We start from the raw sequence: 20,011 nt of genomic DNA, 5'->3' as shown, positions 1-20,011 counted from the left end.
CTGCTGCACAAAGCCCCCGCTCTGAGAAGCAATGGGGAGCTCGGGGAGGACGTCAATCCGACGCGCTGGGGTTTTTGTTCGGGTAGGGGACCTCGCCTTCCTACCACACCTTTTGTTCGGAACTCCAATAAAAAGCCATTCTTTCCGCACCTTCCCGGCCCAGAGCCGCCTTTCAGCCGGGGGCCGGCCCCACAATGGCGCAGCGCTCAGAGGCCTCCCCATTCACCCGCCTTGGCACGCTCACAATCGGCCGTGTGGCAGCACTGGCCTCGTGCAGGCATTCTCCGCAAGTGACAAGGAGCCGCATAAAGCCGCGGCCGCCGGGGGAGAAGGGAGGGCGGCCGAGGGGGAGAGCTCGGCCGCGGCGGGGCGCGGCGCGGTGCAGCGCCCCCGGGCGAGCTCCAAGGCCGGTGGCGGCCGAGGGAGGAGCCGCCCAAGGCTGAGCCTGGAGGCCAACTTTTCTTCCTCGGAGACCCTGGAGGTGGGGCAGAGTCTCAACTTGACCGAGGCGGGTCCCCCCGCACCAAGTCAGTGCATCTGGGTAAAATGTAGCGGGGGTGTGGGGGATTACAAAGTCCCCGACCTCAGGAGACCCAGAGCCTCCCTCCAGCCTGTTCGGCTCACAACGCTAAAAAGAAATGAACAAACAAAGCTGAAGAAGAGACCAAACTTGCAGCCAGGGGCCTGGCTCAGGGGCACCAGGCAGAGATGGCCAGGGTACTTTCCCTCCCTTCCGGTCCTGTTTAAGGTGGGGGGCTCCCCAGTCTTTGGGGCTAAACAAGTCTTGCAGCAAGCCAAACAGCTCAGAAATATTGCACCTTCTTTATTGACTCCTGTAGTGTGTGACAGCGGATGTGTACACGGCGTGTGGATATAGTTATACAGAGATAATGTGCGGAATACAGAATACAAAACAGAAAGGAAACCAACCTGGCAACAACCTAGATTGGGCCGTCAGGTTTTGGATTTGCTCAGCTGCCTCCCTTCCCCCCTCAACTTCGATCTCACTGCGACGGTGGTCTCCAAGAAGAGTCCCCTGACAATCCAGGGATCCGGGTGGAGTCTGTCTCAAAGGGAAATAGTTGGAAAAGGAAACCTCCACAGCGTTGTGGCGCTCCGGGCTAGCAAAAGGGGCTGCGGATGGGTGGGATTTCTCGAGCTAGTACCCCATTTTCCTCTTCTTCGCGCTCTCTCTCCAACTACTTTTCTTCGTTTATTGATCTTTCTTTCTTTTTTTCCCCCCTGTTCGGTTCGGTTCCCCGACCACGCTTCGAGAAAGCCACAGGAAGGCAGGAGGCCCTCCTCCTCCTCCGGAAAGCAAGCAACAGCCGGAGTCCCAGCCTCCCGCACTCCCCGCACAGTCAGGGTGGGGGGCCACCTCTTCCCTGGCACCCGGCCGGTGTTTCTGTCTCAGACAGTCTTGACGACTGGACCAGGGCGTCCTTTCTCCGCTGAGCCCCATGCCCCAGGCCTGGAGTGTGCTGCGATCCTGGCCCCTTGGAAGGAGCGATACGTCTGTATTTTATTTTAACGAGGGGACCTGGCCCTTGGGTCTGTCCTTTCTCGTGTCTCATTCCCGCGGCGCCCAGCGTGCGGTAGGACGCCCGCTGCGCGTCCCGCCCAGACCTTACCAAGCCCTGATGCCCTGCAAGGTCCCCTGCGCGCACGCGGCCCCGGCTGCGGCACCTTGATGCAAGGGTTGCGCGCCGCCGCCGCTGCCGAAGCCTCCCAGGTTGCTCACGTTCACAAAGGATCCGCCGCCGGTGGCGCTGCAGGCGGGTTGCATGGCGGTGGTCGCCGCGGAGGCCGCGCCGCCACCCCCGCCGCCACCGCCGCCGCCGGTCGGGTAGGCGCAGCCGTAGCTGCCGCTGTAAGCCGCGGCTGCCGCTGCGGCGGCGGCTGCTGCAGCGGCGGCGGCGGCCGAGTTCCCGTAGCCGTAGGCGGGGAAGCTGTTGTAGGAGTAGGCGCCGGCGCCCACGCCGTAGGGCGAGCCGTAGGCTTGCGCGCTGGGCGTGACGCACGGCTTGCCGTCCCGCACGAGCACCGGCACTGCCACGCGGCGGGGTGGCGGCGGCGGCGCGTGCGTCCCCAGCTCCAGGGACTTGTCCTGCCGCTGTCTCTTGCACTTGTACCTGCGATTCTGGAACCAGATTTTCACCTGCGTGGACGTGAGCTTCAGGCTGCTGGCGAGATGCTCGCGCTCGGGCGCCGACAGGTACCGCTGCTGCTTGAACCTGCGCTCCAGCTCGAAGACCTGGGCTTGCGAGAAGAGCACCCGCGGCTTCCGGCGGCTGCGCGGCTTCGGCCTCTCGCCGTCCTCGCTCGCCTTACAGTCTCCCGCCGCTTCGAGAGACTTCTTCAACTGGCAGCTTTCTAAGGGAGAAGCAAGACGTTAGCCTTTCTAGTTCCCAGGATGCCACCCCTACGCCCCGGAAGCACAGAACTCTCCGTAGTAAACGGTAGATTGTACCTGCGATTCTGGTTCTTGGTGGCTCCCGCGTCAAGCGGAGCACCTCCCGGAAGAAGACATGTTCGGTGGGGAGTAGTTAGCTCGCATTTGTTAGATTTGAGCATCAGCGAGAAAACAGAGTAAGTGTGCGGGGTCCAGGGACTAATGACAATTTTCAGGCGATTGCGGAACACGACAGTATTTGCCTTTCCACTCCCCTGAAGGTGTGAAACGAGTTGGCATTGGGGACAGGCGGCCTGAATGCAAGGGTTGACTGCAAAAATTTTTCTGTTCGGAAATATCTAAGTGAAAGGCGTATATGCAGCTCAAGTATTGATTTTTTTTTTTGTAATTCTCAAAACTACTAAGAATGTGTCTGTGACAATGTTTGTATTACCTTTCAGAGGAAAAGAAGTTGGATGGACCAATTTAGATAGTTGCATGCCTGTGTTAGGCCTGGAGAACTGTAAGATCTTGGTCTCAGCCAAATCAAATCTCCACTTGGAAAGAGAATCTTTGATTCTGTTTCCCTTTCAGACATTTCCTTACGGGCTTATTCGGTTATCTGACTTTCCAGCCTAACTCACCTCTGATCTGCTAAGCTGCCAGAATCCCCAACTAAATTAGGAACTTCAACCGTTCTGCTCTGCTTGCAGTATGAGACACAGAGCGAGCACTATTAATTTTTTAGAGGCCTTCACCTCATGGGTGTGACTTGCTGCGGTCATCTGATATGGATCGCGCTTCTCCACAAAGACCATCCCCTCTCCGCCGAGTTCTACCGGTGTGAGAACGGAGATCTGCAAGCTCAGAAGTGAGGTGCTGTCTATCAAAGTTTCTTGTCCAAAAGGACGGTCAAAACACAAACCTGCTTGCACTGCCTTTTCGGAAAAGCCGGGGTGACTGCCCTGGCCTCACCGAACTCACCTCACATTAGAAGAAAGACAGAAAAATGGCAGACAACTGACCCCCCCTTTTTTTAAAGAAGAGGGGTGTGTGAGAGAACACACACACACACACACACACACACACACACACACACACGAAGAAGTTAAGACCCAACCTTTGGGACCCTGTCACTCATTGCTCAAGGAAACCAGAATTGCAATAATCACTTTTCCTTCCCGCGGGGACTGCTCCGGCCCCCTGCTCCGGGAAGAGTAGCTCTCTCTTCCTCTTTTTCCTCTGCCCCAGCTCCGTCTCGGGTACCTGTGCTTTGCAGAGCTGTCCTTGAACCTGGCGTAGGCATGACCCTAGCCGAATGTGAAAGGGGCGGGTGGCCATGCTGGCGAGGTTTATGGGTTGTTTATGGGCGCTGAGCCATTGCCCCAGGTGTATGGACACTTTCTCCCTTCTACTCACTTTGGCTCCGTTCGCTCACGACCTCCTCTTCATGTTCCTTGGGCCCGCTGCAAGAGTCTCGAAGAACTGTATGGACATAGCTCTGAGGACAGAGACCCGAATCTCCATGGCCCTCGGCAGCGGCTAGTGAGTTCAAATAGGACAGTTTCTCTCCCTCTTCTTCCTCGTCGTCTTCCCCTGCATCAGAAAACTGAGTCCCTTCAGCCGCGGCCAGCATGCAGGGCGCCGGGTGGAAGTGTTGCTCCAATTCCGCCTGCAAGTGAGCTCCGTGGAAGTGCCGCTGCTGCTCCAGATTCAAAATGTCTTTGACTGAGAAAGGGGTGGAGGTGACCGGGCTTGGTAACATCATCAGGGCCACTTAATTGTCCAGTCCAAATACTCAATAAATCCCGGCGGGGGCGGGGAGGGAGTGCGGTGGCTCCAGCTCTTCTTCTGGACTCCGCGGTGGTGCGGAGTCGAGCTTTGACAGACGCGGTCCAGCTCCAGTCTAAATCGCCTCCATTGGCCGGGACCTGGGGGTCTGGGTTTTGTTACAGCCACTGCAAGGACTGGGGCCGGGGCTGTGAAGCCTCTGTCCGGGGGCCCTGCGTCACGTCGAGGGGCGGGGTCGGCATCCTGGCCTCCTTCCCAATTGGTTCTGGCGTATGTGGGCCACGCCCTCTGCGTCCACCCAGTGGGATGTTGCTGCGCTACCAGGAATAGACAGGGACTAGAATAGGGTCCTGAGGTCCAAGTCGCCGTGGGAGAAGCTGCAAAGAACCGAGTGTCCGAATCACCGATTCCCGCTCCACCTAGTTGCACCTTTCCGACCAGGGGCGGTTCTGAGAAGCTCACTGTCTGTGAACCAACAAAGTCTTGGAAGGATGCCACAAGCTTTCCAGCTGCTCCAGGGCAGGAAAACTTCCTGGCCAGTAAATACCGGACTGTGGATTTCTAAGGAGAAGAGTCCTGTATCTGTGGAAATATGAGCGACGTGTCAAATTCTATTTCCTCTTTGTCCTAGCTGTCCTCACCACCTGGAGTGCCTTTCCCACCCTCGCTTCCACGAATGGAAAACTGTTTTTCGAGACTCTACTCAAATACCTCCAAGGAAGCGCCGCCAGACCGCCTTACCTGGAGGTCCTCTTCCTCCGAACTCAGTAATGTCACTTCTCAGTTCCCCCACCTAGTGCCATGGGTGTAGAGTCCGCCTGATTGTCACATTAGATTGTGAGTCCCTGAGTGCAGGGTCCAGATCGTATTTGCCCTTGCAGTGGCTTCAGAGAGCAGGTCTGTAGAAGACAAGACAACCGAGTTCTGTTGGTGGCCAGAGGCTCTATGCTTCGAATCCTGGCCTGAGTCAATATTTGGTTTTGGACCTTCTCAGTTTCCTGGCCTATAGAAAGAAGCCCAATTGCCTCTTCTAGGGCTATTGTGGTAGTTTTAAAAAGGGATAACCAGGCCAGAAGCACAGCAGTTTGTCTACTAGCGCGAAGAGCTCAATACTTGTAACTACCCTTGTTCTTTGTGGGAGGTTAAAGCAGTGTTTGTTGACTGCATTGATTCTGACCTGGCTGGAGTCCCACTGCACACACTGGGTGGCTCGGTTCTCAGAAGGGAGGTGACCCAGCTGTGGCCGCAGCTCAGGCCGCCTTCTGATGGGGACTCGGGAGCCTGAGTGTAGGCCTCAACTTTCCGAAACGCCTTATTTCTCTCCACTATTCGGTTTCTGAAACCGGGGTTGTATTCTGCAGGGAGAATATATGTAGCCTCAGATTCGGACACCTGCCTGGTGGAGCCCACTTGCTGGTACCCACCTGCCTACATGCCTAGCCCCTGAGTGGTAGTGGGCACCAATGTGAAACTAAGAGCAAAATGCATGAGCAGCCTTGGAAAACCAAACAAGGACTAGTTCTGGTTTCAACGTAAGGGTTCCTCCTTAGGCCGCCCTTGCTTTTATTTGTTTCTTCTCTCTCTCTCTCTCTCTCTCTCTCTCTCTCTCTCTCTCTCTCTCTTCCCTTTCTTTCTTTCTTTCTTTCTTTCTTTCTTTCTTTCTTTCTTTCTTTCTTTCTTTCTTTCTTTTTCCAGTAGAACCTCACAGTTTGGGAGAGACTGGCCTCAACTGGAAGGAACGGTGGCACGGTGACTGAGGATGACCCTGGGAAACCTGTAGACAGAACATGAATGCGGATTACGTGGAGAGCGGCCTTGCAGAACCCTGAGGCAGCAGCAAGAAGAGTTGATGCCCTTGGCGCTAGAAAGAAAGAACAGAGGGTTGGGAGGAGAGAGAGGCGGGGCTCTTGGGGGAGCGGAAATACAGCGGGGAGGCAGCTCTAGGGGCCACGGGGGAGGCTGGGACGAGGCTCCCTCCACGTGCTCTAGGGGAGACGGGGAAAGATCATCTGTGGTAAGGCCCTGGCTCCTGGAGACCATTCCTTGGTGGCAGGAGCCTTTTTGCTTTAAGACTTGAAAGTATGGACGCTGCAGGCCGAGGCAGTGGTCGCTACAAAGGGCCCGCCAGTCCACCAAGGGAAGAGAGTGTCTGGTCTTGCTGTGGATCCGAAGCGCAAACATCCAGAGGTGGGGTGAGTGCGCCGCGCTGCCGGGTGGGGGACTTTGAGTGGCGGTGCGCCCCCGGCTGCCAGTCAGACGACCAGAAGGAAACCATGCTCCAGTCTCAGTCCCCGACCCTGCCGCCAACTGCAAGGCAGAACCGTCGCAGAGGCAGAGAAATACTTCTGTCCTTTTCTGCTCTCCACTTTTCTTAGCTTTCAAGTGATTTCAAGATCTGGACAGGAGAAAAGATAAAAGCCTTTTTCCCTGCTTGCTTTCTTGTTTGCTAGAGGTGCTTCGGCCTCACTTACACCTTGTCTCAGAACCCTGACTGGGTGCATCTCCACCCCCACCTCTGTCCAACGCCTGCAGCTCAGTGATACATCCACACACCTGCTGCGGCCCAGAAGGCTCATGCTGGCCTCTTCTCTCTACCCACGCAGATGACTGTCAGCTCCCTACCTGCAGGGGCATGTGGTGGGGTCTCCTCCAAATCCCTTTGTGACCACTACCTCTCCCCCACCTCTCTCCCATGTCAACTTGCTTCGTAGCAGGCTGGACAGGACCGGGCCTGTAAGGACTCTTTGGTGAACGCGCCAGCATGTGGCATCTGTGGCCTAACCAAACCTTTCCCATCCCCATCCCGCTGATCCAGCGCACTGGAGACTTCCACCCACCCTTTGATTTTTAGCGTTGATCTTTGGTTTTTTGCCTAACACACGGGTTCAGGTCATCTTCCAATTGCCCTTTCCAAATTGTCTAGTTTTATACTGGTTTCTAAATAGCGGGTACCTAACAAGGATCCCAGCCAGGCCAATCCCATCCAGGTGGCCTCCCTTTCCCGCGTCAGCAGCAGGCACCTGCGACACCCCCACAGCCTGTGCGCTGCCAACTGTGAGCGCCGTAGGGCAGAAAAACTGTGCTTATCGGGGCACAGAATCTAGTTCCACTCGTATCTAGTTACTTGTATGTTCTGGGGCATTTGCTTTCTCTTGTCTGAAAAGATCTTAGAAATCTCGGATCCGTGCTCAATTAGCAATAGGTTTTCCTATCAGACAGTTCAGCCAATTACTGTCAGATAAAGTAAATATGACGATGTAGCTTGGTTTTTAGTCTATATGTCTGCCTGGGTTCACCTCCATCACCTGGAACATAGCACAAGCCCCTCCCATCGGATATTTGATTACAGATCTTGCTGAAGTGGTGGCAAATTCCCTGGGGGTGCTTTATAAACATATATATAAAATAAAGTTATACCTCGTGTTAACCATTACAATAAACTGAACAACTGAAATATGGTACATTTTAAAAGTCGTGTTTGTGTTATACAAAATTACTTCCTGCACATATAAAATAGGGAAATGTTCAACAGTTTGTGTTCCACCTGCCTCCATTTGTCTCGGTGCACAAACAGCGACTTAATCATGAAAACGGGCCACAAAGTTTACTTTGAAAGTTGCCTCTGTTTTTCATCTCAATGTATCACTTCAGTTGTACTTTTTTTTTTTCTGTTCAACTCTGAAAAAATAATATTGCTGTAAACTCAGCTGGCCTGAAAATATAAAATTTTAGGTGGGTTTTAATAATATTGACTAGTGTCATATTATTAAATATTGTCTGTGCCACACACACACACACACACACACACACACACCAAGAAACGAAAGAAGCAAGAAAAGGCTTCATTTTTAGCAATGACATTAAATAGAATTTTGTTGCTTTGTTGGTGGCAGTAGTGATGTGTGCTATATCTCTATTTGATCTTTTAGCTTAGAGATGTTAGAAATTTGTCCCCCAATTTTAGTTGCCTGCATTCTATGGGTTAGAATGTGAATGTATTATCTTATTTGAGTTATGAATCTGGTCTCTAACGCTGAGCCATAGCCTGTTGTATAATTTTAAGGAAATGCCAACCATGTCGCTTAGTTCTAGAAAATGTCAAACTTACCTAATTTCTTGAGTGTTTCCCGTAGTAGATTCGTGTTGTGAGAGGGACTTTTAAGTGGGCTATGAGCACATAGACTTAGTTAGTTTTGCATGCGTGGAAATTTTTTTTAGATTTTTGTTTGGAATTATTTTTTTAACAACTCATCATTTCTCTTTTCTGAGAAAGAAATCAGCCCAAATCCAGCGAATTGTGTGGTCTGTGGTATAAATAACAGGCCATGACTAGGAGTTTCGATTTCTCAGGGTGAAGCTTTTTCTCACATTTCTGACTATTCTAACACTATTTAAGATAAAAACGTAAATTGAGATTTCTTCACCAAGACCAGTTCCATTATGCCAATCCCACTCTGAAGGTAGAAGACTATCTCTGTCGAAAGAAACTCAATATTTCTTCAAACGAAACTGCTCAAACAAAGGCTGACTTCCACAGGCATTTATTTGTACTGATGTGTGTGCTATTTAAAAATGCAGCGAGCAGTTTCAACTAGAGGATTTAACTGGAATTTGGAATGCATTCCGTAGGGTTTTTTTTTAACTTCCTGTAGCTAAATTTCAATGTCTACAGATCTTCCAAAATATAATCTAACTTCAGAAGGTTAGTCTTTGGCGAACGAATTTGCTCAAACTAGAGCGACTGTCTTGCTTACTCTCGAGGTTCGCTGAACAGAAAGTGGGTAGGAGAGAGAAAAATGGCAGATTCTTCTTCTCATCCTTTCCTCTAACGATTCCCCCCTCATTGCCAACTCGCAAACTCGATTCTAGGGACCCTGACTTCCTGGAGAGACCTTTTAAAAAGTCTCCCCAGTCTCCCTAGGGAGACTTAGGTAGAATAATTTCAAACGATTTGAAGAAGAAAAATACCTTTCCCATTTGCAAGAAAGCATTGCTGGGGTTGCTGATTTAAATCTCTTTCCTGTGTGTTTTCATTTGGCTGCATCTGTGCGGTCCACACTTGGACGGCCAGCGATTTTCTAGGTTAGTCAGGATGCTCCCTCTGTCTGTCCTTGGAGACAACAGTCCCTGGACGACACCTTGGCCTCTGACTTCTGACATTCCAGTAGCATCTAGAGCTCATCGTTCTGCTCCCCAAGGCAGTCGGGTTTTATCCCCAGTGCGCCGGGGTGGGCGGTGCGCGGGGCCGTAAGAAGTGGGCTTCGCCGGGACTTGGCTACAAATAGGAGGTGGAGAGAGTTGAGGTACCAGATGGGCGCGAGGATGGTGTTGATGGGGGGCTCAAGGCCACTCGATCAGCGGCGCGATGCGCCCCAGAAGCCAGGTCCAGGCCTCAGGACACTGCATCTGAGCCCATGTCGAGATTTTTCAGTGTGAGTTCAAAGTCCAAGGACGTGGGGGCTTCCAGGCTGCGGGGCAGGAGGTCACGAAGGTCCTGCTTGCTGGCAGGCACTGCCTCTAAAGCCCCTCGCTTTGTTTCAGCGAACTGTGGGCTTTTCCCAAGGCGCCTCTCCAGCTTCAGGGCCCTAACAAACCTGAGACTTTTAAAAGCCTCAGCGCAGGCTTTGTCTTTGTCCTTGAACCAGTCTCCAAGAAGTTAAACCTCCCCACCACAGAGGCGAGACCTCACCGCTTCAGGCACGCAGAAGTTCCGCGGAACTTTAGAGTCCGGGACAGTAGAACTCCTAGGACCTTCCTCTCCACAGCCTTCCCCTCGGCCACTCTTCTCCCACCTTCCTCTCCCTTCTTCTCGGAGCCCCTTCCCTTCTTTACTCGCCCCTTTCCCCTCCACTCTACCCCCACTTCCTCTCTCCCACACTTCCTCCCCCACACATCCAGCTTCCTTTAAAACGGTTCCTACTCCTTCCCACACGCTCCCATTTGCTCACCTCCTCCCCATTTTATTTCATACCCTCCCATCTCAGCTCTCCACTTGGAACTTGTTAGTTTTGTTTTTGTTTTAAAATGTTGATTCTCTACAAGTGTTTGGTATTAAAAAAAAAAAAAAGCTAGGCTTCAAATCAGTGCTACCCAAGTGGGGTCGACCTAGTTGAGCAAAGTCCCACTCCTGAGCTCCGAGTTGCTCCTAAATACCAGCTCTGTGCCCGGGCCTGCTCAGGAAAATACCCGAGCATCTTTGGTCAAATGAAAGGGATCCTATTCCTTGCCCCACTCCATCTCCAAAAATGTCTCTCACACCCCACCCCCACCCTCATCCCCTAGCAAGCACAGCAGAGGCTCCATGGTGCGTAGACTCCAGGTGGCAAGCTGGGCTGCCCTCCCATGGAAATCCCCTCCGGGCTGATCGTGAGGAGCCTGCATTTCCTTCAATTGTGGCGCTACAGAGAAGCCACTGCAGAGCTGGAGATGAGCCCCAGGCCCCTACTTCAGGCATCCCTTAAGAGTAGATGGGGGCTCCTAGACTGGGACCATGGTTCCACACCCTGCACAGGTGAAACAACCATTTATATGCCGGGGATTGTTCAGCCTTGAGGTCATCTCAGCTAGGAATTATACCCAAGCCTGCTTTGAATTTCTGGAGCCAAATCTGGGAGAGAACAGTGGGTTCTTCATCTTCTCACCCGCACCAGCCTTGCTGCGCATGTGCCATGTGCCATCGTCTTTGTCACCTACCCTTCTTAACTGCATGTTATAGGATATGGGGAGCCACTGAGTCACTGGTCTCCTAAGGGACACCAGACTTCGGAGTTTCTTCCTGTGTCTTTAGCTTCACGGTAGACTACGGTCCACCCTTTAACCTTCCATCTACCGCTGTGTTCTGAGATTGATGACGGTTGTATTTGGATGTTGACTTGATTCGTGCATCTACCTGCTTGTCTTTCTCTTCATAAAAACGGAAGTGCTTTCCTGAGCTAGCCTGTTGTACACATGGATCTCTGCAGGGATAAGCCATGTGGAATTTTCCATGGATGCAGACTACATTAAAGTCTTGCTTGTGCATAGTGGATGGTCATTACAGGGGGTAACACTCCATCTGAATTCTCTTCTCTCTTCCCCAACACCTCACAATAATGAAAATTACTGGTAGTGACCAGATGGAGAGAGAAGTGTTTATATGATCCAAGGTGAAAACCAACCTCCATGACCGGATGTTCTACTTTCATACAGACAGTTTATGGAATCTTAACAACTAGTCTTGTTCAAAATGGCCCCAGGAAGAAGGGCCTGTCTAAGCTGTAGCCAGAGAAGAAGAAATAGATTGTTTTATTGCTAGGATTGTAATGACACTGTGTGCAGGCTTGAAAGTAATAAGACTACATTGAAACATTCTGCTGTACAATGACATATAATGTGTGTGTGTGTGTGTGTGTGTGTGTGTATGTGTATGTGTATGCCCTAATGATGGATGAGTGAATAAGTGTGGACATGAATGTTTTGCACTGCTCACAACTGGACAAGCCCATAAATATTCTGTGGCTGGATGTATACAAACCTTGGGAGCTTGCTCCTGAATAGGTAGGCCCCCACAATTCCTATACTGTATGAAGAGTCTTTCAAAGAGAAGAGACAGCTCTGTCCAAGGGTGTGGTCCTGGAAATTTTGGCTTTCTCTGAGTTATAACCTTATACCTCTGTGCTGGACCAGAGCCCCGCCCTTAGAACCCATCAGACCTAGGTGTGGAGTAGAGCCCTGCCCACATGACCTTAGTCCAATTTTTCAGCCTCACCAAGCAGCAGTTTTCTCACTGATAAAAGGTAAAAATGGGGACTGGAGAGACGACTCAGCAGTTTGGAACCCTTATCTCTCTTGCTGGAAAACCTGGGTTCAGTTCCCAGCCACTCACAGAGCTGTCTATAAGTCTAGTTTCAGTGGAGAGCCAATGCCCTCTTCTGACCTCTGTGAACACCAGACACCACACGGTGGACATACATTCATGCCAGCAAACACTCATAAAATAGAATGTATATATCTTTTTTTAAAGGAGATAACAATGGTGTGAACTTTATAGACCTGCTGAAGGATTAAAGAAATAGACTTGGTGGTGATGAACGAATGCCTTTAATCCCAGCACTCAGGAGGCAGAGGCAAGTGGATCTCTATGAGTTCAAGACCAGCCTGGTCTACAGAGCTAGTTCCAGAACAGCCAAGCCAGGGCTACACAGAAAAACCCTGTCTCAACAAACAAACAAACAAAACCAAAACAAAACATCACAACACTGGAGGAAACCACAGTAGTAAGGGGGCACACACTTGTAGTTCCAGCACCGGGAAGTGGAAGCAGAATAGGGAGTCAGGAGTTCAAATCCAGCCTCAGCTACATAACATGGTCCAGGTCAGCCTGCCTCTAAAACAAACAACGAAACATTTCAGAGAAACACTGGGGAAGTTTTGTAATGGTATCTGGTGAGAGAGGGCTGCTGGATCCCAGCAGGGAAGAGGTGAACCTGTGCTGGTCTAAGCTTGGGGCTGGATTCCCAGGACTCCCAGCCCTCTGTTTTCTGACCTGGGTGGTGGTGAAGGGGCAGGAATTGTTCTCTTAATCTTTAGGAAATGACTTGTGGAGTCAACTGCCTCTTCTGGCCCCAACCCCCACTCCCCATTCTCATTCCCCCAACCCCCAGCCCCAGAAATCTCCAAATATAACCAAGCTTCCTGCTCCTTTTTCAGCTGCTGTAAACGAATCTCTAAAGTCTCATGTCATTGCTATCGTGTTTAGATAAAGATCTGGTCAATTAGTGTCCTTACTGGAATGCAAATAAATCCTCTGCTCTGGACCTACCAGGGGGCGGGCATCTCCCTTAGAGCTTTTTCTTCCTCCACTCCTGGTTTTGGGCAAGAACCATCATCTTGGAAACATCTGTACTTCTACATTAGATCCCATGCAGCCTCTGACCATCTCCAAGCCTGTTAATGACGACTAGCTCCAGGAATTGATAGTAAGAATAGAAATGATATAGCTGACAGCAACAGCAACAAGAACCCCATCCATGTCCATACAGATAATACCAGCTACTGTTCATGGCTCTTCCTGCAAATATCAGATGGTTCAGTGTGGTTAAGAACCTCCCTTCTCTCGTTCCTCAGAGAAACTAGCAGACTCTGAATGAGCCACCTCTACAGGACCGGGAGATGAGCGCTGTAGAAGAGTAACACTGCTTCAAATCCATGCTAAGCGCCCACCATTGCGGTCTCTGCCCCTCCCAACAACTCTTGCCTTTGGCCCGATTAGTGGAACTGTGTTACAGAAGAGGACCCAATGGAATAAAAGTTGCCCAAGGTTGGCTTAACTTCCTTGCTTCCCACACCCAGCCTCTTTTCTCTTCGCCTTTCCCTCCTTTGGACAACCAGGCTGAGTCCCCTTCCGGCTTCTCAGATGTCATTCTCTAGGTTTCTGGGGATCCCTGCCTGGCACTTCACAGCCCGGTCCTCCAAGTCCTCCTGTCTGCCTGGGTGGAGGCTCACAGTCCCCAAGAAGAATGTGCTTGGGTGGTAGGATTGACGGAAGGCTGACTTCAAAATAAACTCTCTTCCCAACCTTACCCTCCCTTCCCCCCAGCTGCCAACCCCAAACTCCTGATAAGAACCTCTTACTAGCGTTAATAGTAACCATCACAATAAGCGTCGTCAACGAACAAGGGTTTAATAACACATTCTCATCACCACAACATACCTTGTGGAGGAATACCACAGCCACCCCCTTCCGCGTGCATCAAGATGAGAAATCGATGCTCCAAGATCAAGGGACCGGTAAGGGACTGGTGCAAGATTTTCCAGGCAAACGCAGCCGCTCAACATCCTGTTGAACTAAAAAAAAATGATCCTGCCTTTCGGGGACTCCAGCAACCTGGTTAACACAGCCACCCCACTCGGGGAGATCTTTCCCCACATGGGGACAGGGAGAGGGCTGGGCTTGATTTGTGCACGCTGTTCTCTGGCGTCCTACTTCCGGGAACGTTGTCTGTCTCTCCCACAGTACTGCCTGGCTGCCCCGACCTCAGGAGGCAAGGAAAGCCGCAAGGCTGTGTCCCTGGAAACCGGACCAAGTTGTTTTGTTCTTGTTTGGTTGTTTGTTTGATTGTTTGTTTGTTTGGTTGGTTGGTTTGAGGCGAGCTGCCCTCTTTTCTGTCTCGACCTCTCAGGCCCCGCTGCCCATGCTATACTCCTGAAATAGGAACATCCGTCCATTGGACACCAAACCACTCAGGTGGCCAGGACGGGGATGCTCAGGAGCCAGGCTCTGGACTGTCATGTGCTACTGGGAAACCTTGGGGACGCCGAATCATGGGTTCAAATCTGTCTTGTTCTCTGGAATCTTTACCCTCTCAGCTCTGTTGTCCTTCGTGGAACTGGGAGATTCTAAGATCACCTCCCAGGTTGCTGGAAGATTCAAGACTACTTCTGTGACGCTATTAGAACGCCAGGCACGATCGATTTCCAATAAGTGTTAATTTATTGTAATTAACCCCAGGACAAGTAGAGGCTGATTTTTCCGTTTCTGGGTGTGAGCCTTGGACTTCTGAGTGCACCGCACAAGGGTGGGACCTGGTGGTGCCCTTGGGCGACATTTTAGATTTTTTTTGAAAAGTAGGGAGGGATTAATACAGTTGTGCTGTGCGTGGGGCCAGCTCCCGTGGTTTTATTAGCGCAAGCGGATGCCTCGGTGTGTGCCTATGTGCGTATGTCCACATGCGTGCAGCGTCCTGTGCGCGTCAGGAGTCTAGGCCCTATTGACGCGCTTGTGGGGACCTCACCTGCGCTGGGTTTAGATTTCGCCTGCGACAAGAAACTCTTTGTCACCTAACGGATGCGTGGTGTCCACGCAGTGTACACAAAACCCGGGTGAGGCTGGAGTTCTGGGTGCTCGGCCTGTGGCTCATCGAACGATTTGCGCTATTAATGGTTATTTTATTTATATCGTTAGAATTGTCCCCTCGGGTCTGTTTACACCAACGTCTGGTCCGCCGGGCCGCAGTGTTTGGACAGGGGATTACACTAATGGACGGCTGGCTGGGAGGGGTGGAGCAGGCACTGCTGGAAACCGGGCTTCGGGACGCGGGGTGGGCCTGGGCAGGGGGAGCAGAACTCTCCCAGGCTTGGCCTCTGACCTTCCAGGGGAAGGAAACCTGTCTGCCTGCGATAGGAAGCAGCGTGGGGGCCGGAGACTGCTGCTCCCGGGCCCCTACCCCTGGGCTCCAAAGACTGATTCCAAACGCCAGGTCGCCCCGCTTGGGTGAGCATATTGCCACAAGTAAACAAGACCTGGAGCTACCAAGATGCAGGGCGCTTTGATGGGCTCCCCTCTTTTGGCGACCAGCTTAGGGAGTTCGGCCTCTGAATCCGGATTGCTGCAGAGCTCTGGGCGTCTGGCGGCCTGCGGAGTTAAAGCTGTCTTCAAAGAGTGACTGTAGAGTGAGCTCGAAGCTCCCCAAGTTTGGAAGATCAAAGATACTACACCCGCTGATTGGTGTGGAGCGAGGCGCAGCCTGAGAACCAGCTTGGTTGTGCGTGGGGCCGGGATTGGTGCCCAGGGCCAAAGAATGACCGCAGCCTTCAGACTGAGAAGACCTGAGTCCAGAATCCAAAGATGTGTGAGCATCTTTGTGACGGGGGCTAGGGTCTGATGTGCAGAAATAGCTAACATTTAGTTAGCAGTACTGTGCATTTTTCTCTAGTCTTCTATAAGGTTGGGCTCTGGCCAGCAAACACCCGTCTCTCAGAGGAGGAAACAGTAACTTGGCGTCTATCAGGTAGTACGTGGCAGGGCTAGAACTCTGAACACAGAACTGTCTGCCGAACTAGAGCGGTGCTCATCAGTATTTGGGATACTCATTTGTGTTCTCCGCTGAGTGAGGCTCCTCTCTCCCGGGGGCACTGGACACACCACTCAATATCCCTGTTCATTGTGCCTGCGGCTTCTTGAAGCCCCTGAGACTCATCCAGGGATCTCTGATCAATAAGCCTATCTTTACAAGTTATACAAAAGACATTTGATGTAATCAGTTCGTTTGAACACAGGTCAAGAAGGTGGTGCTTTTACAACTGTAAGCCCAGGGCGTTAAAATCGCTCTGCTGGAGATCACGTAGCCGATAAACACGGAGGTAGAGTCTCATGGCTTCGAACTCCAGAGTCTCCCTGGGTACCACTTCGGCTGTGTCTTAAGATCCTGATGTTCTACATTCCTTTTCTATTGGCTCCCTCTCCCTCCTGTTCTGTTGGTCAGAGAATGGAGGACCTGCCTTGCTAGATCTGGGTGTTTCTTGGGAGTGGGGGGTGTCTCCGAGAGGTATCAGTAGTTGGGGGCAGAAGGCCGCCAGAGTCGCCCTGTGCTCTGAGCACTGCGCTGCCAGGACGCACGCTCCGGTAAACCGTTTATCTAAAGACAACTTCTGTTTCTCGTTCCTTGTCTGGAGTTGCCCTGTAGCCAGCAATGAAAAATGCGCCCTTTCCCGAGACTCTGGCGCTGGTGATTTATGTGGGAACCGTCCTAGGCCGGTGAGGCCTGGGCTGTTCTGCCTGGCCTCAGGGGTGGAGGGAGAGGGCGGGCCTGGAAGAGAACCTGGTGCCCCCGCCCTTCCAGCGCCCGCTTTTACGGCGCCCCCTTCCACCTCGACCCCCAGAACATTTTACAGCCGCTCCCCCAGGAAGCTGAGCGCTTTATCTCGGTCAAGTAAACACCATTATCCCAGGTCCATTAACACGGAGATTTTGCCGATGTAAATAGACCTCTAGAGGGAGAAAAGCAGTCCCCGCGAACTCCCTTGTAAAAGGGTGACGGTTCCTTGAGATTTATGGCCAATGATTGCAAACTCATTCCCCCCACCCCTGCTAACCTTCTAAGAAATCCCAATCTTAGCCAGAACCAGAAGATGGGGCACCCCGCCCCTCCAGCATAGAAATCTCGCCCCAGGGTGTTAGCAAGGCTAGGGTGGAGAGTCTTCAGAAGCGCTGACCTCGTCATTAATTTTCTCTCAGTTACAAGCCCAGGAATGCTGATTCCTTTCCGGCTGTGGATGCGTAGATAAACTCTCAGCTGGGAGCTGCCAGTGTGGACGACGGCTCGCACTGCTAGTACCCCCGCCCCTGCTCAGGGGCCAGGATGCCTGTGTTCCAGGCTTCTTCCTCATCTGTAAACTAGATAGCTGCTTTCAGCAGGTCCTTAGGAGGATGCAAAGCACTCGGGTCTGGTCATTGGCGGGCACTGCCAAAGTCAGCTGCGACCTAGGGCAGGCATCTGGCCAGCTTGGATGACCTCGCTTTTTTTTTTTTTCTGGCCAAAAGGATATGCCCACCCTATTCACTCTGGTGTCAGCCAACAAGGGTGAAGTCAAGTAAGGATGGCGGAGCTGGCACAGGGTGAGTGGAGACCTTTGCCCGCCTCTCTCTTTTTCAGTTTCTGACTGCTGTTGAGTCTCTCTCAGGCAGTTTCTGTTCATCTAGAGTGCATTTTCTTAACTCTCCAGGTCAATATTTATATCAAACAATGGATTTAGAACAAGGAAGAGAAGCTCAAGTTGGGGAGACAAAGGCGGAAGTTCTGCAGGCCAAGGGAAAGCCAGTCTCTCCTAATTTAGCCAAGCCCACTTTCTAAGACCCTGTCCATGCCTAGAGGTTGATCCAGTTTAGCTGGAAGAATACAGCAATTCTTGAGGGTTACCTCCTGGATAGAAAGGTGATCTTTTACAGTCACAAGAAAGAGAAACAGAAGGGCAGGAGGTAGAAGGACTCTGGTTCTTTAGCTGATTACATCTGGACTAGGGACTCTTTTGTTGTTTTTGTTTGAGGCTGGGTTTCTCTGTGTAGCCCTGGTTGTCTTGGAACCCTCTCTGTAGACCAGGCTGGCCTTGAACTCAGAAATCCACTTGCCTCTGCCTCCTGCATGCTGAGATTAAAGGTATCTATCACCACACACAATTTAGAATAGGGGTCTAAAACCTTGTGTGTGTAGGCGTGGCTGGGGACACACAGCTACCTACACCAAAGACCCCTTGGTAGTCTGGTAAAGATGATAGATAGATTCTCTTCAGGAGAATACATTAAAAAGCAAATTGTAGACCAGGCTGGGCTCAAACTCAGAGATCCACCTGCGTCTACCTACCTCGCCTGCCTACAAGTGCTGCAATCAAAGGTGTATGCTACTATGACCTACACAGGAGAATACATTTAAGTAATAGAACAAATTAAGTACAATTACAAAGGAAACCAATAATATTTATATTCAAATCCAAAATCTTAAAAAATAGACATAGTTACACATGTGCTTTTATTTTTTTTGACCTAGCAAATAGCAAACATTAGCAGTGGGTCCACCAACAGCTTTAATTTAAAAGCAGTCACAAGTGTCAACATAATTTCAAGGTTTCTGTAGCAACCGGAAATGTGCTACAACCATACCAGAGGTTTCTATTTAATATTTAAGAATTTATCCTATTTGTGTGTGCAGGTGCACGTATGTAGCTATACGTGTGTGAAGGCCAGAGGCCAATGTTGGTTTCTTTCCTTTCACCAGGTGGATTCTGGGATTGAATTTAGGTTATAAGGCTTGGCAACAAGTACCTTTACCCACTGAGAACTCTCTCCAGCCTAACAGTGGAGGTTTCTTTCTTTAAAGGAAAGATGGGGCTGGAGAGCTGCCTCAGCGTTTAAGGATACTTACTGCCCTCACAGAGGCCCCAGGGTTGGTTCTAGCACCCATATGGTAGTTCACTATGCCTAAAACTCCAGTTCACAGCAGTCTGACCCCTCCTCGGACCTCTCTGGGCTTGGGTACATGTAGCACGCATCACATACACTCAGACATAGACACACATGTATAAAATTAAATAAATATTTCAAAAAGATTTATTTTTTTTAAAAGATTTAATTATTTATTTTATGTATGTGAGTACACTGTTCCTGTTTTCAGACACACCAGAAGAGGGTGTCGGATCCCATTACAGATGGTTGTGAGCCACCATGTGGGTGCTCGGAATTGAACTCAGGACCTCTGGAAGAGCAGTCAGTGCTCTTAACCACTGAGCCATCTCTCCAGCCCAAAGATTTATTTTTAATTATGTATATGCATGTACACATGAATGGGGGTGTCCAGGGAGGTCAGAGGCATTGGGTCCCCCACAGTTAGAGTTATAGGCAGTTAAAGCCAGCTGACACACGTGTTGGGAACTGAACTTGGGTCCTCTGCAAGAGCAATATGCCTTTTTAACCCTTGAGCGCCCCTCCAGCCCTTTAATACTGGATATTTAATACTGGATATTTTCTTTTCATTTCTTTCTTGGGGGGTAGGGAGAATTTCACAGATGTCAGGCAAACACTCTGCTACTAAGCACTCTTCTCAGCCCCTTTTATATTAAAAATACATTTTATTCATGTATGTGACTTGAGTACATGTATTTATGCGTGTGGAGGCCAGAGATCAACACTCTTCCTTCATCACACTCCACCTTACTTTGGGGATTGAGGCAGTCTGTCTTGGAAGCTGGAGCTCACTAACTCAGCTATACAGGATGGCCAGCAGCCTCCCAGGATTCTTCTGGCTCAGCCTCCCAAGTACTTAGGTACCGGGGTTACAAGTGTGTGCTGCTCCCCGCCTTTAATTCAGTTTTCTTTTTAATTTCTCTGTTGTTTTTGTTTGTTTGCTTGTTTTAGACAGGGTCTTACTATGTAGCACTGGGTATCCTGGAACTCAGTACATAGACGAGGCTGGCCTTGGACTCACAGAGATCTGCCTGCCTCTACCTCTCAAGAGCTGAGATTAAAGGCTTGCACACACACACACACACACACACACACACACACACACACACACACAC

The 20,011-nt window shown here is 50.9% G+C and overlaps 1 protein-coding gene and 1 long non-coding RNA gene across 3 annotated transcripts; one reads left to right on the top strand and one right to left on the bottom strand.

The window, feature by feature from the left end:
- Positions 1–803: 803 nt before the first annotated feature.
- Nkx2-3 (NK2 homeobox 3) lies at positions 804–13,913 on the bottom strand. 2 transcript variants are annotated; one of them, XM_028776311.1, is made up of 4 exons: positions 13,875–13,913; positions 4,925–5,082; positions 3,812–4,765; positions 804–2,373 (listed from the first exon to the last, which is right to left on the bottom strand). In XM_028776311.1, exons 3-4 carry the CDS (start codon positions 4,158–4,160, stop codon positions 1,628–1,630), a joined length of 1,095 nt encoding a protein of 364 aa, XP_028632144.1. In that variant the 5' UTR covers positions 4,161–4,765; positions 4,925–5,082; positions 13,875–13,913; the 3' UTR covers positions 804–1,627. The 2 variants fall into 2 exon arrangements, with proteins under 2 accessions (XP_028632144.1, XP_028632136.1); XM_028776303.1 differs by lacking the exon at positions 13,875–13,913 and adding an exon at positions 9,152–9,966.
- LOC114628339 lies at positions 4,517–7,644 on the top strand. The gene is made up of 2 exons (XR_003712474.1): positions 4,517–4,950; positions 5,879–7,644. It is a non-coding gene; the product is annotated as an uncharacterized LOC114628339 (long non-coding RNA).
- Positions 13,914–20,011: the final 6,098 nt, after the last annotated feature.

Source organism: Grammomys surdaster, unplaced genomic scaffold (genome assembly GCF_004785775.1).
Source record: "Grammomys surdaster isolate TR1022 unplaced genomic scaffold, NIH_TR_1.0 66, whole genome shotgun sequence".
In the NCBI taxonomy this organism is placed as follows: domain Eukaryota; kingdom Metazoa; phylum Chordata; class Mammalia; order Rodentia; family Muridae; genus Grammomys; species Grammomys surdaster.
Note: the sequence above shows the minus strand (reverse complement) of the source record. Positions and strands in the feature narration are given on the sequence as shown.